This window comes from Capra hircus, chromosome 29, assembly GCF_001704415.2.
Source record: "Capra hircus breed San Clemente chromosome 29, ASM170441v1, whole genome shotgun sequence".
NCBI classification, from domain to species: domain Eukaryota; kingdom Metazoa; phylum Chordata; class Mammalia; order Artiodactyla; family Bovidae; genus Capra; species Capra hircus.
The window spans coordinates 26,810,303-26,826,681 of record NC_030836.1 but is presented as its reverse complement, the minus strand read 5'-3'; the positions used below and the strand labels follow the sequence as shown (position 1 = coordinate 26,826,681).

Genomic DNA, 16,379 nt, shown 5'->3' with positions numbered 1-16,379 from the left:
AATGGAGTCAAGATGTCATTTCAGGGTGGAAAAGCAGCATGCCAAGGTCATAGGGATGAACCTAGCAATGTTGAGATCTTACAGAACTACCTAGAACAACTTAAGAGCTTTGTAGTAGATACTAACAATTATGAAAATAGTAGTATTTTTTATTTATGCCCTATATATTTTATTTTAACCAATTTCATATTGCCATTCTCCTCAGATGCACTGTTAAATTCAAATGTTGACTCTAGATGGAACAACATACAGTTGTTTAGGACTAAATGTAGATATTGAAAGAGTGTAGGAGATTGCTGCTTATTCCTAATTTTCATTCTTCCATTTTTCCTCAATAATAAATGCCCTGAATCTTATTTGGGTGCATGGCTATCTAGACACCTTGGTATTTTCTTTAAAAAAAATTGTTTATTTTAATTGGAGGCTAATTGCTTTACAATATTGTGGTGGGTTTTGCCAAACATCGACATGAACCAGCCACGGGCACACATGTGTTCCCCATCCTGAACCCTCCCTCCCACCTCTCTCCCCATCCAATCCCTCTGGGTCATCCCAGTGCACCAGCCCTGAGCACCCTGTCTCATGCATTGAACCTGGACTGGTGATCTATTTCACATATGGTAATATACATGTTTCAATGCTATTTTCTCAAAACATCCCACCCTTGCTTTCTCTCACAGAGTCCAAAAGACTGTTTTTTATATGTGTCTCTTCAGTCTCGCATACAGGGTTATCGTTACCATCTTTCTAAATTCCATATATATGCATTCGTATACTGTATTGGTGTTTTCCTCTCTGACTTACTTCACTCTGTATAATAAGTATTTTCTTAGCCTCTCTTCCAGCTGAGTTTGATTGCCTGGCCAAATTTCACCAGGGAAATAGGAGGAGGTAAGGTCTGTCGCTTCCAGTGTTGATCTTCAAGTTAGGGGACATTTCTTTTCCTTCCACATCTTTTCTTCTGATGGCTGAGGGATGAAGATGCAAGATCTGTCTGGAGCTATTGTCTGAGACTGAGAGATGGATGGAAGCTAGATGTTGTAGCAGATCACAATTTAAAAGAAGTTTATGTTCTGCAGTGAGCCACTGAACCAGTCCTGAAGATCTTTAAGGCATCATGGTGCATGTGTGTGTGGGGCTGTGTGCGACGTACAGTGAAACCTAATTGCAGCTAAGTTTAATTGCACTTAATTTTGATAATAAAAATAAATGCAAACTAAAGATCCTGAAGCATGCTAATTGTACATCAGGAACAGTTTTTTTTTTCTTTTTTTTAAAGAAATTAATATAGGGCTGAATCCAATTTAATGAGTGTAAATTCTGTATGGAACATTATTTAAGTCCATCAGAATGCCTACTTTAGAATGCATTTACTCAGTCATGCTCTTTTCAATTACTAAAACATTTGAAAACATCTCCTGCCATAATAATGTTTAACAAATCTTATGTATTCATTAAAACTTTTCTCATTTGTAGTAGATCTCCAAGTCCTTGATTTCTGTTTTTTGTGTTTTGGAAATACTCTGATATCTATTCTAATATGTTAATACTACATCTTCCACGAGTTCTCAGATTGAGATCCATAACCCTGCAGATCCATAGAAAATTCCTAAGGAAGCTTTAAATTTTTGCCTTGCTTAGTACTTTTAAAGTTTGTGTGTGTTAGGACTTCCCTGGTGACTCAGACAGCAAAGAATCTCCTGCAAATCAGGAAACCCAGGTTCAATCCCTGGGTCAGGAACATCCCCTGGAGAAGGAAAGACAACCCACTCCAGTATTCTTGCCTGGAGAATTCCATGGACAGAAGACCTGGTGGGCTACAGTCTATGGGGTCACAAAGAGTTGGACACGACCGAGTGACTAACACACACACATTCACATTTTAAATTTTGTAACACTTTTTTAAAGTTTTAAATATTTACAAATGCTTGAAAACATAAAAAATTTCATAGTCATTTTCATATATCAAGCATCAATGTAAGAAATTCACTAGCTGTTTTTTGATTAATGTGTAGTGTACTAAAATAGAAATACATATGGGTGCTCTGGTTCAAAGAAATAACATACAGATTTCACATTCTCCCATGGATACAATGAATTTAGAGCTACATAGAAAATAATTTCCTGTGGGGTGGTTTTTGAGGAGAGGAGGACTAGTTGATCAATTCTTACACATTGGGCAAACAAGAAAAGGCCACACTGAAGTGGATATGAGAGGCTGAGACACAATCTTGTCGTAAACCACAGCTCGCTGCAACAAACCACAGTCAGCATAACTCAGAACCCTGAGCTGCTTCTTGCGGAGCTAACAGCTTGAACCCCACATCTGGCACCACAACTGTTAAGAAAGACCTGAACCAAATACAGAAGTCACAAAACATTTAGCAGGAATGTCAGCAGGGTTTGTGATCATGAGACCCACAATGCTATAGGGAGACGAGAAACAGTTCTTAAAGAAAAACTTCTTTTTTTTTTTTTGGTCTCCTGGGCCTTCATTGTTGCCTGCAGGTTCAGTAGTTGCGCTGCACAGGTTTCTCTAGTTACAGCATTTGGGCTTTGTTGCCCTATGGCATGGAGAAGGCAATGGCACCCCACTCCAGTACTCCTGCCTGGAAAATCCCATGGACAGAGGAGCCTGGTGGGCTGCAGTCCATGGGGTTGCTAAGAGTCGGACACAACTGAGCAACTTCACTTTCACTTTTCACTTTCAGGCGTTAGAGAAGGAAATGGCAACCCACTCCAATGTTCATGCCTGGAGAATCCCAGGGACGGGGGAGCCTGGTGAGCTGGCATATATGGGGTCGCACAGGGTCGGACATGACTGAAGCGACTTAGGAGCAGCAGCAGGAGCCCTATGGCATGTGGGAATCTTAGTTCCCTGAGTAGGGATTGAATCCATGTCCCCTGCATTGGAAGGCAGATCCTGAACCACTGGACCACCAGGGACATCCCTGAGAAACCATTCCTAAAACTCACATTCAGGTAGACTGACCCACCCCAGAGCTCACCTCAAGGCAACTCCCTTTTAGAAAAGCACCTGGGCTTTTTGTGAAAGAGGATTTTTTGCTTATTTTTAAGCATAGGCAAGAATAATAGGCATCTAAGGAGACACACATTGAGAGCTTATTGAAATACTTTCTGGGATACAGGCAAGAGGGCAGCAGGTCTGCACTCTCCCTGTCCCTAACTCCAGCTTCCAGTTATCTCCTGGCAGGGAGATCATAGTCTTGTCTGGAACCCTGACTTTTGTGGCTGCGGCTCAGAGGACTGCTCATTGGAAGGACTGATGTTGAAGCTGAAACTCCAATACTCTGGCCGCCTGATGCAAAGAGCCAACTCATTGGAAAAAACCCTGATGCTGGGATTAAGGGCAGGAGGAGAATGGGACAACAGAGGATGAAATGGTTGGATGGCATCAGTGACTCAATGAACATGAGTTTGTGCTGCAGTTAATGGAGTTGCAAAGAGTCAGACATGTCTTAGCAACTGAATAATAACAGCTTAGTGGACACTGCTAGGTCACCTGGCTGGGGTCATCAACCAGGCTTGTACAGTTGAATCTCAGGATTAAACTGATAGAGAAAGAGCTCAGAAATGGGAATAATTTAACCAAGTCTTTAATAAATAATTTTACAACTATAAAAAATTACTAAGAGATCATAACAGCCATTGTTTTAATTCTATCAGTGCATCTGTACTTGTTATATCAGATAAGATAGCACACTAGCCAAAGAACACCAGTCTGGCAAATAAGATGATTTGAATTGGGAAAAGATAGAAAACACTGAGTATTTAAGATATCATGCAAATTCATACATACAAGATGTTAAATGAAAGACAATAAAACAACATAAGAGAAAAGATATTTCAAAGATACAACTGACATGAAATGGTGATTATTTATAAGTTATAGGAGGAAAGAGCATGAACCATATGACAGTGATACAGCTTAGCTGGGATGTTGGCTTTCATGAGCATCTGCTTTCATAAATAGCTATTTCTTGTATAAAGATAAGACAATATTGTTGAGGCTGTTTTATAAAATTATTGCTACATATTGCTTTATTATATCAAGTATAACAATTCAATCTCTGCTCAGTTGCTCAGTCGTGTCCAACTCTTTGCATCCCCAAGGACTGTAATCTGCCAGACTCCTCTCTCCATGGAATTTTTCAAGCAAGAATACTGGAGTGGGTTGACATTTTCTACTCCAGGGGATCTTCCCTGACCAGGGATCAAAACTTCATATCTTGTGTCTCCTGCATTGGCAGGCATATTCTTTACCAATAGCATCACCTGGAAAGCCCCAAGTCTCTGAGACTCAAATGACTCTTTTTCTTTTGTTTTGATGAAGTCAGGTTTGAATGTTTTTCATTATTTTCATGATATCAGAAGAAATAAATAGGAAAAAAGTATAAGAGATCCTGAGGAAAGAAACTCAGTCTTATAGGGAACTGAGGTTGCTTTATATATAGAAGAAAATTCCTATGGAGGCTTTAGATCTGCCCACAATTACCTGGGGCCAAAATATAACCGAGTAAAATCATGGATTCTGGAGCCAAACTCCCCACATCCTATCATTTGTTACATTTGGGACCATGACATTTACTCATGGTCCCAAACTAAATGCCTTTCAATTTCATTTCCCTCCTAAGAGAAATAATACTACGATGTGCTTATATAATACTGTGAATATAAAATAAAGTTATTCACTTAAATGCCGGACATTGTGTTTTATACAAAATTATATAGATTACTATGATTGACTTCAAAATCTTCATCTTCTCCCTCAATATTTTTCTTCTGGTTTGGATTATCACTAAAAATAAAACTAAGACCACTTTATCTTCTGGAGTTTTTTACTTTATTCATAATCACAGCCTATGACTTTACATATAAATACTACAATATAGGCTCAAGAAGTGGCCTGGATAAAATCTTGGAGATGTGTTATATAGGCAAGTATGATTGCTTTTTTCATATCCAATAAGCTTAATACATAATATATCTTAGTGAATCAAATGACTGATATGACATCATTATATTGTTTCTATTCATATACACTTTCCACTCTCTACAATTTTTTTCAGGGCGAATTTGACATCCGTATTTCGTAGACTATAGATCAGAGGGTTTAGCATGGGCACGATGATAGTATAAAACACAGAGGACACTTTCCCTCGGTCCATGGAACTCACAGATGAAGGCTGCAGGTACATGAATGCTGCAGATCCATAGAAAACAGCAACAGCGGAGATGTGGGAACTGCAGGTGCCGAAGGCTTTGGACCTGCCCTCAGTGGAACGAATATGTAGGATGCTGGAGATGATGAAGATATATGAAGCGAGAATAGCTAAGGCAGGAGTCAAAATGTTAAATGCACTCAAGAATATAACCAATAATTCATTGACATAGATGCTGGAGCAGGATAGCTCCAAAAGTGGAAAGAGATCACAGAAATAATGGTTAACCACCTTGTTTTTGCAGAAAAGGAGTCTCAACAAAAATCCAGTGTGGATTGTGGATCCAATGATTCCTAAAATATAAACTCCCATTGTGAGGAAGAAGCAGATGTGATAAGACATGGTGATGTTGTAAAGCAAGGGATTGCAGATGGCAACATAGCGGTCATATGCCATTACAGCCAACATGTGACACTCTGCAATAGCAAAAATGAGGAAGAAATAGAGCTGTGTCATACATTCAGGGTAGGAAATGATGTTCTTCTCTGTCACAAAGTTCATCAGCATTTTGGGGGTAATGACAGTGGAATGACAGAAATCGATAAAGGACAAATTGATGAGGAAATAGTGCATGGGGGTGTGCAGGTGAGAACTGAGCCCTATCAGTGTGATCATGCCCAGGTTCCCCACCACCGTGACCACATAGATTCCTAAGAAGAGGAGGAAAAGGGGCAGTTGGAGTTGTGGCTGTTCTGTGAGCCCAACAAGGATGAACTCAGTCACTGAGGAGTGATTTCCAGGGTCCATCATCCTCTCCAAGGTTCTAAGTTTAAAAATGAGAAAATGAGTGTACATGTGTGAGAAGACGTGGTCATGTGAATGTATTTTATGAGGGGGAGGGACGGATTCTGTAGAGCTCATTATTTGATCCCTCATCAGACGACACACATAAAGCAGAAATCTCTTGTGTCTCTCCTGCTACTTGGGGACAAACGATGATTCTGCTTGAACCAGAGAAGGAAATATAAACTTCACAACCCTTAGAATTCAAACACTTCCTCACTTTTGAAGCGAAAACACCCATCTATGGATTTTTAAAATCAGTCAGAATGAACATTGCTCTTTTTATTTCTGAGGATCTTTTCTTTCTTCCCATAGTCTATATTTATAAGTTATTCTGCCGTGGCTAAGTCCCTTCAGTCATGTCAGACTCTATGGGACCCCATAGATGGCAGCCCACCAGGCTCCCCCGTCCCTGGGATTCTCCAGGCAAGAACACTGGAGTGGGGTGCCATTTCCTTCTCCAATGCATGAAAGTGAAAAATGAAAGTGAAGTCGCTCAGTCATGTCAGACTCTTCGCAACCCCATAGACTGTAGCCTACCAGGCTCCTCTGTCAATGAGATTTTCCAGGCAAGAGTACTGGAGTGGGTTGCCATTGCCTTCTCCATATGTATATGTTATTCATAATCAACAGTTAGAACTGGACATGGAACAACAGACTGGTTCCAAATAGGAAAAGGAGTATGTCAAGGCTGTATATTGTCACCCTGCTTATTGAACTTATATACAGAGTACATCATGAGAAATGCTGGATTGGAAGAAACAAAAGCTGGAATCAAGATTACCAGGAGAAATATCAATAACCTCAGATATGCCTATGACACCACCCTTATGGCAGAAAGTGAAGAGGAACTAAAAAGCCTCTTGATGAAAGTGAAAGAGGAGAGTGAAAAAGTTGGCTTAAAGCTCAACATTCAGAAAACGAAAATCATGGCATCTGGTCCCATCACTTCATGAGGAATAGACGGGGAAACAGTGGAAACAGTGTCAGACTTTATTTTGGGGGGCTCCAAAATCCCTGCAGATGAAATTAAAAGATGCTTACTCCTTGGAAGAAAAGTTATGACCAATCTAGATAAGCATATTCAAAAGCAGGGACATTACGTTGCTGACTAAGTTCCGTCTAGTGAAAGCTATGGTTTTTCCTGTGCTCATGCATGGATGTGAGAGTTGGACTGTGAAGAAGGCTGTGGGCCGAAGAATTGATGCGTTTGAACTGTGGTGTTGGAGAAGACTCTTGAGAGTCCCTTGGACTGCAAGGAGATCCAACCAGTCCATTCTGAAGGAGATCAGCCCTGGGATTTCTTTGGAAGGACTGATGCTAAAGCTGAAGCTCCAGTACTTTGGACACCTCATGCAAAGAGTTGACTCATTGGAAAAGACTCTGATGCTGGGAGGGATTGGGGGCAGGAGGAGAAGGGGCGACCGAGGATGAGATGGCTGGATGGCATCATGGACTCGATGGACGTGAGTCTGAGTGAACTCCGGGAGATGGTGAGGGACAGAGAGGCCTGGCGTGCTGCGATTCATGGGGTCACAAAGAGTCGGACACGACTGAGCGACTGAACTGAACTGAACTGAACTGAATCATATAAATTAGCATAGGATTTTTATCTCACTTGAAATAAGTAATAATGGTGTATACTTTCTATAATTAACAGAAGATTCACTCCCCATGTGATTTTGTGTTTGTTACATCTACTCTCCAACACTCTTATAAACAAAAACACCAATGTGCATTTTATGTGAAAATTAAGTTAAAAGATTCCTACAGGGAGTTTAGTGCAGTTACTTGCTCTTTGTAAGCAAATGTCATTTTTTTTAACCTATTGAGTTTGTCTCTGTTATATCTTTCATTTGACCAATATTTTCATTTCTAAATGATGACCACAGTTTTAAATTTTCTTTTCCTTAGCACATCTTCTTATTGCTCCTTTCTACATATATTAACATATACAGTAAAAATAGAGATTTTAATTATTTTATTTGCTACTAGCTTTCTAAATTATCAATATTATGTATCAATTAACAGCATTTTCCATGGTCTCTAAATAAATTCAAGTCAATTTGTTTGTTATTTAAAGATGTATATCATCTGACGATAAACTTTTTTTAAGGTCACAATAGCTGTCACATGATTTAATTATCTAACAAAGAAACATGGTTCACTGTCACTTTCGACACATTAGATTCCTTCAGTTTTTTTTCTCTTTATCCCCTTTATCCTAGAACTAACAGTCAACATCCTTAAGTTGAGGACTTAAATGGTGGAAGCCCCAGTTAATAAAACCATTTTCTGTGCCCAGAAATACATTTTTTAACTGGTAAAGAATTAACTTACCAATGCAGGAGACATGAGTTCGATCACTGGGTTGGGAAGGTCCCCAGGAGAAGGAAATGGTAACCCACTTCAGTATTCTTTCCTGGGAAATCCCAAGGATGGAGGAGCCTGGAGGGCTATAGCCCATCGAATTACAGTCGGACACAACTGAGTGACTAGACAACAACATGTTACATTTAATGAATACAAATCTGTATTAATTATTGAGAGTTATTTACTGGTTATTCTTCTGTACTAGATAATATTTGGCACCATGACTTAAATACAGAAAGTATCCACAAATATGCTATTTTAATAAAATTATTGAAAGTTTAGTGAGAGGTTAACATAGACTCCCTGGTGAAGGAAATGGCAACCCACTCCTGTATTCTTGCCTGGAGAAACCCATGGACAGAGGAGTCTGGCAGGCTACAGTCCATGGCATCACAAGAGTCAGACATGACTAAGTGATAAAACCACCACCACCACCACATAAGTGAGCAAGGTTCTCACAATGCCTGAGCTGAAGTGACTAAATAAAGAAATGTTGGCCATAATTTTATCCAGCAGGGACAGGTAGATGATAAGGGAAACTTTGCTGCTCTGGGAGTGTGACTATTAGACTGAGGACAGATAGAGACAGGAAGATAACTACCTACATCTGTTAGTGCCCTGGGAGAGTGCTGTGGTAAAAGACCTAAAATTTTTAAATTCAAGACTGGGATAAATCCTCCCCAGGCCTTCCCTGGTGGTTCAGTTGGTAAAGAATCCACCTGCAATGCAGGAGACTAAGGTTCAGTTCCTGGGTGGGGAAGACCTCCCAGAGAAGGGAAATGGCAGCCCACTCCAGTATTCCTGCATGGAAAATCCCATGGACAAAGGAAGCTGGCATGCTGCTGTCCATCAGTTACAAAAAGTTGGACATGATAGTGACTAACCAGCACCAACCCCTGCCTAAAACTTTAGAGCTATGGGTTTCTCCCCCAACTCTGAAGGTAAAAGTGATTCTGATGATGGTGGTGGATAGTTCTGAGTACTAACCTTTCAGGATTTCTTGGTGTTGAGGGTCATAATCTAAAAGTCTCTGTTTTTGTGATTTTGCATCACTGGTCCTGACCTCTGGTGAAGCTGATGATCCTTAGCAAAGATGGTTGATATTAACGGTGATTTTATATTCTCAGTATTGATGCCAAGAGTCTAATGTGGAATAAATAATGATTCTTACTTCCCTTTGGAACCTTATCCCACAAGTATCAACTCTTGGGAAAATTAGACAATTAGAATTTCACTCTTTTCTCCATTGCATCTCAAGTGTTTAATCTGGTCACATGGATGGGGTTCATTGCTCTTGTTAGATTATACATTGTAAGCAAGGATGTGATAGAGTTTTTAGAGCTCCAGTGAATTTCATGTCAAGTTAATTGAAAATTCAAAATTTCAGGAAATTACAAAGACATACACTGAAGGAGTTTTCCAAAGTGATTTTCCACAAGGGGAATAATAGATAATCAGAGAGCAACATTTACCTGTAAGCTTTAAAAGTTTCTTTTTTCATTTTCTCTATTAACTGTATTTATCTATCATGATACACCCATTAAAAAATGCTTTTATCATTTTAACTTGGGGACTGAATGAAAACATCTGTTAGATAGTGCCATAATCCCGTGAGTTCTAACAAGTCTAACAAGGAAAAATAATGACTTATTTTCCTCTAATATCATAAGAAGTATGTTGAGAAACAATATAGAGACACATGTGTTATCAAGATTATTTTAATTCTACATAAATTCTGAATTGTATTTGTTAGGAAATAAAAATTGTATTTAATATCTTTATTCAAAATATGTGTTAAATGTTATATCATTTTGAGGAAAAATTTACTATGAAATGTGTTGATAAAGTTTGCTTTTTTCAGCTTTGAGATATAATTAACATATGACATTGTATAAGCTTACTATATACAATTGATTTGATACAATTTAATGTTGCAAATTGGTTTCCACTATGGTTTTAGCTAACAACTCCATCATGTCATATAGTTACCATTTCCTTTTTATGGTAAAAATATTTAAGATTTACTCTACTAGAAACATATAAAATGGACTTCCCCGGTGATCCAGTGGTTAAGACTCTGCACTTCCACTTCAAGTGCCTCAGGTTCAACCCCTAGTTAGGGAACTAAGATCCCACATGCCATGTGGCAAAAAAAATAAAAAATAAAAAAAAGAATTAAATGAAAAAAAAGAAACATATAACACAATATTATTAACTGTAGTCATTATTTTGTATATTAGATCCCCAGAGCTATTTATCTTACAGCTGGAAGTTTGTGCTCTTTGACTTGCATCTCCTTATACCCCAATTGACCATCTGGTAAAAACCATTCTACTTTCAGTTTCTATGAGATCAGATTTGTCAGATTCCACATATAAGTGATATTATACAATATTTGTCTTTCTTTAACTTATTTCACTTAACCTAATGTTTCTAGGTCATTCCATGTTGTTCCAAATGACAGAATAATATTCCATCGTGTGTATATCCCACATACGTCAGGCTCTTTCTGTATATTGGCTAATCAGAGTTTGAAAGCCTTTAGATTACTGTTGGGTATCAGATTTTAATCAGATTTTAAGGTATTGTTGCAAATTTCTGTAAAAAAAGGGTAGCATAAACATAACAATCCATAAACACATAGGAAAATGTTGCTCATCAATAATTATCAGACCTAGAATAATCAATATGGTACAATGTAACACAAAAAATTGTTCTCAACTTTCTGATAACTTTTACAGAATACCCACAAGCCTTCTTTAATGATAAGGAGTACCATAAAAGACATCTTGCAGTATATGTGAGGAACCAGAAATGTGCTTGATAATAGTGTGAAGTGGTCAGAAATACATGGAGAATTAAAAACTTGCATTTGTTCTTGAAAGGTGTTTATAACTGAAAGGTGTGAAAAGCTGGAAAATGAGAATGGATTTACGAAGCTATGTCAGGACTGGAAAGCAGCAAGAATGAAGTGACAGGAATAAACCGCATTGCTAAGATATTATAGGAACTATTCCACCCAGCAGGACAAACAGTTTTCTGGCAGATTCTAATAGCTATGAAATATTAATGTATTTTGCATGTTATGCATATCATTTTAATCACAGTTCACATTATTATTCTTTTAGATACAAAGTCAAATTCAAATGTTAACTCTAGAGAGAACAACACACAGCTGTCCAGGACTAAATAGAAATACTCAAAAGAGTGGAAGACAGTTAGTTATTCCTAATTTTCTCTTTTTTCCTCAATAATAAATGCCTTGATTTTTTGGGGGGAGCAGGTGGCTACAAAGATACCATGGTATTTCTTAGCCCCTCTTACAGCCACCTTGGACTATATGACTGGGTCACACCAAAGGAAAATAGGAGGAGGTGAGGTCTGTCACTTCCAGGCAGTTGTCTTCAAGTCGGCAGACATTCTCTCTCCTTCCTTGTCTTTGGTTCTGATGGCTGAGGGTTACAGATGAAGGATGAATCTGGAACTATTGTCTGAGACCAAAAGATAGATGGAAACTAGATGTTGTAGCAGAGCAACAATCGATAAGCAGCTTATGTCCCCAGTGAGCCACTGAACCTGTCCTGAGTCACCTGTAGGTTTAGGTACCAGAGTATGTGCATACTTCTGTGTATGTGATGAACAGTTATACCTAACTGTGACTAAAAGAGAAAATATAAAGTAATTTTCTGAAATCCACTCCTGTGACATCCTTGAAAATGCTAATTGTATGTGAGGAATTGGACATTTTTTAGAAATTAATATATGCTTGTATGAGAATTAACGAAAGACAAACTCTGTATGAGAGCGTAATCCAAGCTTATCATAGTGCCTAGCGTTAGAATGTATTTTTTGTATCATGTTCTTTTCCATTATTAAAACATTGTGCCCATCTGTACTGGTATCTAAAACAATCCTATATATTTGTTAATTTTTGTCTCATTTGTAGTAGTTCTTCAAATCCTTTACCTCTCATTTTTGTGGTAAAGTTTCATTTCCATTTTGGAATCTGTCTGCAATCTACTCCAATATTTTAATCGCATATCTTCTACCAGTTCTCATATCACTAGAGTCAGTGCAGACATGTTTTATCTTTCTTTAATCTTTTGATAGCTTTAATGCACAAATAGAGCTTCCCAGGTGGCAGTAATGGTAGAGAATCTGCCTGCCAATGCAGGAGATGTACGAGACACAGGTTTGATCCCTGAGTTGGAAAGATCCCCTGGAGGAGGAAATCACAACCCACTCCAGTATTCTTGCCTGGAGAATCCCATGGACAGAGGTCACAGAGACTGTAGCCTAACGGTCTACAGTCCATGGGGTCACAGAGAGTCAGACATGACTGAGCATTGAGCAGCAGAAATACACAAATGCATGCTCAGAAACAAACAAAAATTCTCAGAAATATTCCTTCCTATCTTTCAGCCATCCATGTGAAAAAAAAATGTATTCAATGTTGTTTGTTGAATGCATAGAGTAATAATTATTACACACATAAGCCTTATAAAACATATGCTAGCAATAAAAATGGAGATTGGTTTATAATATATAACATTCATATTAGTTGCACATAAACATAGACATATATACATACACATATGTACACATATGGATAGATATACATGTATACAGAGAGTTTTTATAGGATCAAAGAGTGGAGTATGAACTTGAGGAATGATTGGTATATAGAAAGTCAAGAGGGAATTTTCCTCTAAATCTCAAAGAGAGGAATAAGCTTGCCTTGTACTTTATGAGTTTAGGTTTTATGAGGTAAGATAAATGGTGCTATCTCACAGAAGTGTTACCATTACATGTCTGAAGGCAAGCTGACCTCAAAGAAAACACTACCTTAGAATTATCAGATGGGACTCATGATGTTTAAAACACAGATTGAAAAGAAAAGTGAAAGTGTTAGTCACTCAGTTGTGCCTGAGTCTTTGTGACTCCAAGGACTGTAGCCCACTTTGCTTCTCTGTCCATGGACTTTTCCAGGCAAGAACACTAGAGTGGGTTGCCATTTCCACCTCCAGGGGACCTTCCAGGCCCGAGGACTGAACCCGTGTCTCCTGCACTGACAGGCAGACTCTCTACCGCCTGAGCCACCAGGGATTTTTCCCAAGAATAACAGCTCATGCTGAGTCGAAGGGGTAAAGAGGGTATTTATTGTTTACATATACCTTTTTCCTCTTCAAAATGACTAGTTTCTTTTCTATCAGATACTTTGGGGATAAGATGGGTACTTACCATTAAACAGAAAATAATATTTCAATTTTAAATGCCTATGTGAATGAATGATCCATATGGTTATAATAATAAAAGGATATCACTTCTAAATCTAAGATTCTATAATGTGAATGGCAACAAAAGGATATATTTTTTAGAGACAAGAGAAAATAAGTACAACATTATCAGGGAAACAGAGGTGGTAGAATTATCTCAGAAATGTGGAGTAAGGAAAGCTGCACAAAGATATAAGTCAAAATACACATAATTCTTCAGGGCCATTTATAGCTGTCAATCTTCTGCAATAGTGTGGACCATATGTGTGTCCTGTGACATAGAAATTGTGTCTTATCACCCATCATATGTCCTTGTACTTCCTAATACATTTTTGTGCACAAACTAAGAATTAAAGATTGACTTTTATAGATTGTAAATGGTTAAACATTGTTTACTTTAGAGATCTCACTTTTGGAGATATTTGCCTTATTAGTAAACAGCACCAGGGATACAAGATATTGAGAAAGTAAAAAGATACATATCAGATGGATTTATTCCTTGAACTAAGATAAATAAATTTTGGAATTTCCCTGGCAGTCTAGTGATTAGGACTCAGCACTTTCGCTGCAGTGAACCTGAGTTTAGTTCTTGGTTGGGGGAACTAAGATCCTGCAAGTCACACATTGCATCCAAAAAATAAAAATTTAAACTTAAAAAAATAATTTTTAAAAGAAGAATAAGTCTTGACTAAAGAAGTTCCATATTCCATGCATATAATAATCCACATGAAGGCCTTTGGATATTGTTTTAATGTTTAGAGGTAATACAGAATTTTATGGACATGTGGACTCTGGCACATCCTCAAATGGTGCTGTTCTCCATATGATAACACTATGAGTCCAGTCCTCTCCCTGCCACTTCCCCCCAAATAATCAAGTCTTAATGGTAGCAATGATCTCATTAATTGTGGACATACATTCCTGTGTCTGGACTATTTCCTTACCAAATTTCTCAGGAAATCAAAAATTTCTTCCAAGACAAAATCCTCTTTTTCATAGGAAAGTTATTTTTTCAAGGATTTTGTTAAACGCAGTTTAGACATCATTATTCTTCAGGCTGTAGATCAGAGGATTCAGCATGGGCACAATAATGGTATAAAACACAGAAGACACTTTCCCTTGTTTCATGGAGCTGACTGATGATGGCTGCAGGTGCATGAATGCTGCAGATCCATAGAAAATAGTGACAGCTGAGATGTGGGAGCTGCATGTGCTGAAGGCTTTGGACCTGCCCTCCGTGGGACGAATGTGGAGGGTGCTGGAGATGATGAAGATGTAGGAGCTGAGGATGGTCAGGATTCGAGTGAGGATATTAAATGCACTGAAACACAAAACAACCACCTCATTTATGTAAGTACTGGAGCAGGAGAGCTCCAGTAGAGGAAAAAGATCACGGAGGTAATGGTTGATCACATCAGCCTTGCAGAAAAGCGCTCTTAGCATGCAGCCTGTGTGAGCTGTGTGGCACCAGTCAAGCCCATGATATAAACCCTCACTACCATGCAAGAACAGAGCTGATAAGACATGGTGACATTGTAAAGCAAGGGGTTACAGATGGCAACATAGCGATCATATGCCATTACAGCCAACATATGACATTCTGATATAACAAAAACAAGGAAGAAGAAGAGTTGAGTCATACATGCTGGGTAGGAGATAGTCTTCTTCTCTGTCACAAAGCTCACCAGCATTTTGGGGGTAATGACAGTGGACTGACTGAGGTCAATGAAGGACAAGCTGCAGAGGAAATAGTACATGGGGGTGTGCAGGTGAGAACTGAGCCCAGTCAGTGTGATCATGCCCAGGTTCCCCACCACCGTGACCACATAGATTCCTAGGAAGAGGAGGAAAAGGAGCAGCTGGAGTCCTGGATGCTCTGTTAGCCCAGCAAGGATGAACTCAGTCACTGAGGAGTGATTTCCTGCTGCCATTTTCCTCTGGGAATTTATGGAAGAAAGGAAGAATTGAAGTGGATATTTATAGTCTTATAACACGATGTGTAATATAAAAACCAGACTTCTCAAGCAGATAGCTTCAGTTCTCTGTCTCTTCCTGATCTACATTAGTGGTCAAAGTGCATCTCAGTAACATAGAAGATGTAAATATTAACAAATATAAATAGAATGTTCCTTTGTTTGTTCTACGTTATCAAAGCAAAGAACTCTCCCAATGGGTCTCAGTATTGCCCAGTGCCTAGACAGCCAAAGAAATTTTCTGTTAACTTTATTATAAGAACTTTCCATGATTTGTTTTCTTTCCTCTCAACTCTTCTACAGAGCAAATACTAGCATGCCTATTTTACATGCTGGATAACTAATATAGTGATTGGATATTTTCTCACAGTTAGGCATATAAGAAGTACATGATCAAGCATACAAAATAAAGTCTTTCTGTCTCCCTTTTCATCTCCTCTTTTAGCTACTCATATCTGCCCTTCTATCTCTTTGTCATATCAAAGCAACCATTCACAGTAATTAAAGTAAGTGGAAAAATTATTATAAAGTATGACAGTAGAGTATAAATAACTGATCCTTTGCAGTGAATACCTTCACTATAGTCACCTTTTCAAAAATAATGAGGAGAATTCAGAAGTGTGAAATATTAAAGCCTAAATTCATTCATCCTAAAGTCTCTTATGAAATATTAACTATGTGCTAAGTACTTTGTATGACCTGTTATTGTCCTGGGAAACCAGGGCTGCAGA

General features: G+C 38.4%; 1 protein-coding gene and 1 pseudogene across 1 annotated transcript; both read right to left on the bottom strand.

The window, feature by feature from the left end:
• LOC102175927 (olfactory receptor 8G2-like) lies at positions 5,055-7,616 on the bottom strand. Its single transcript, XM_013975798.2, has 2 exons — positions 7,594-7,616; positions 5,055-6,006 (listed from the first exon to the last, which is right to left on the bottom strand). The coding sequence occupies exons 1-2, from the start codon at positions 7,614-7,616 to the stop codon at positions 5,055-5,057; spliced, it is 975 nt and encodes a 324-aa protein (XP_013831252.2).
• LOC102176100 lies at positions 14,669-15,606 on the bottom strand (annotated as a pseudogene).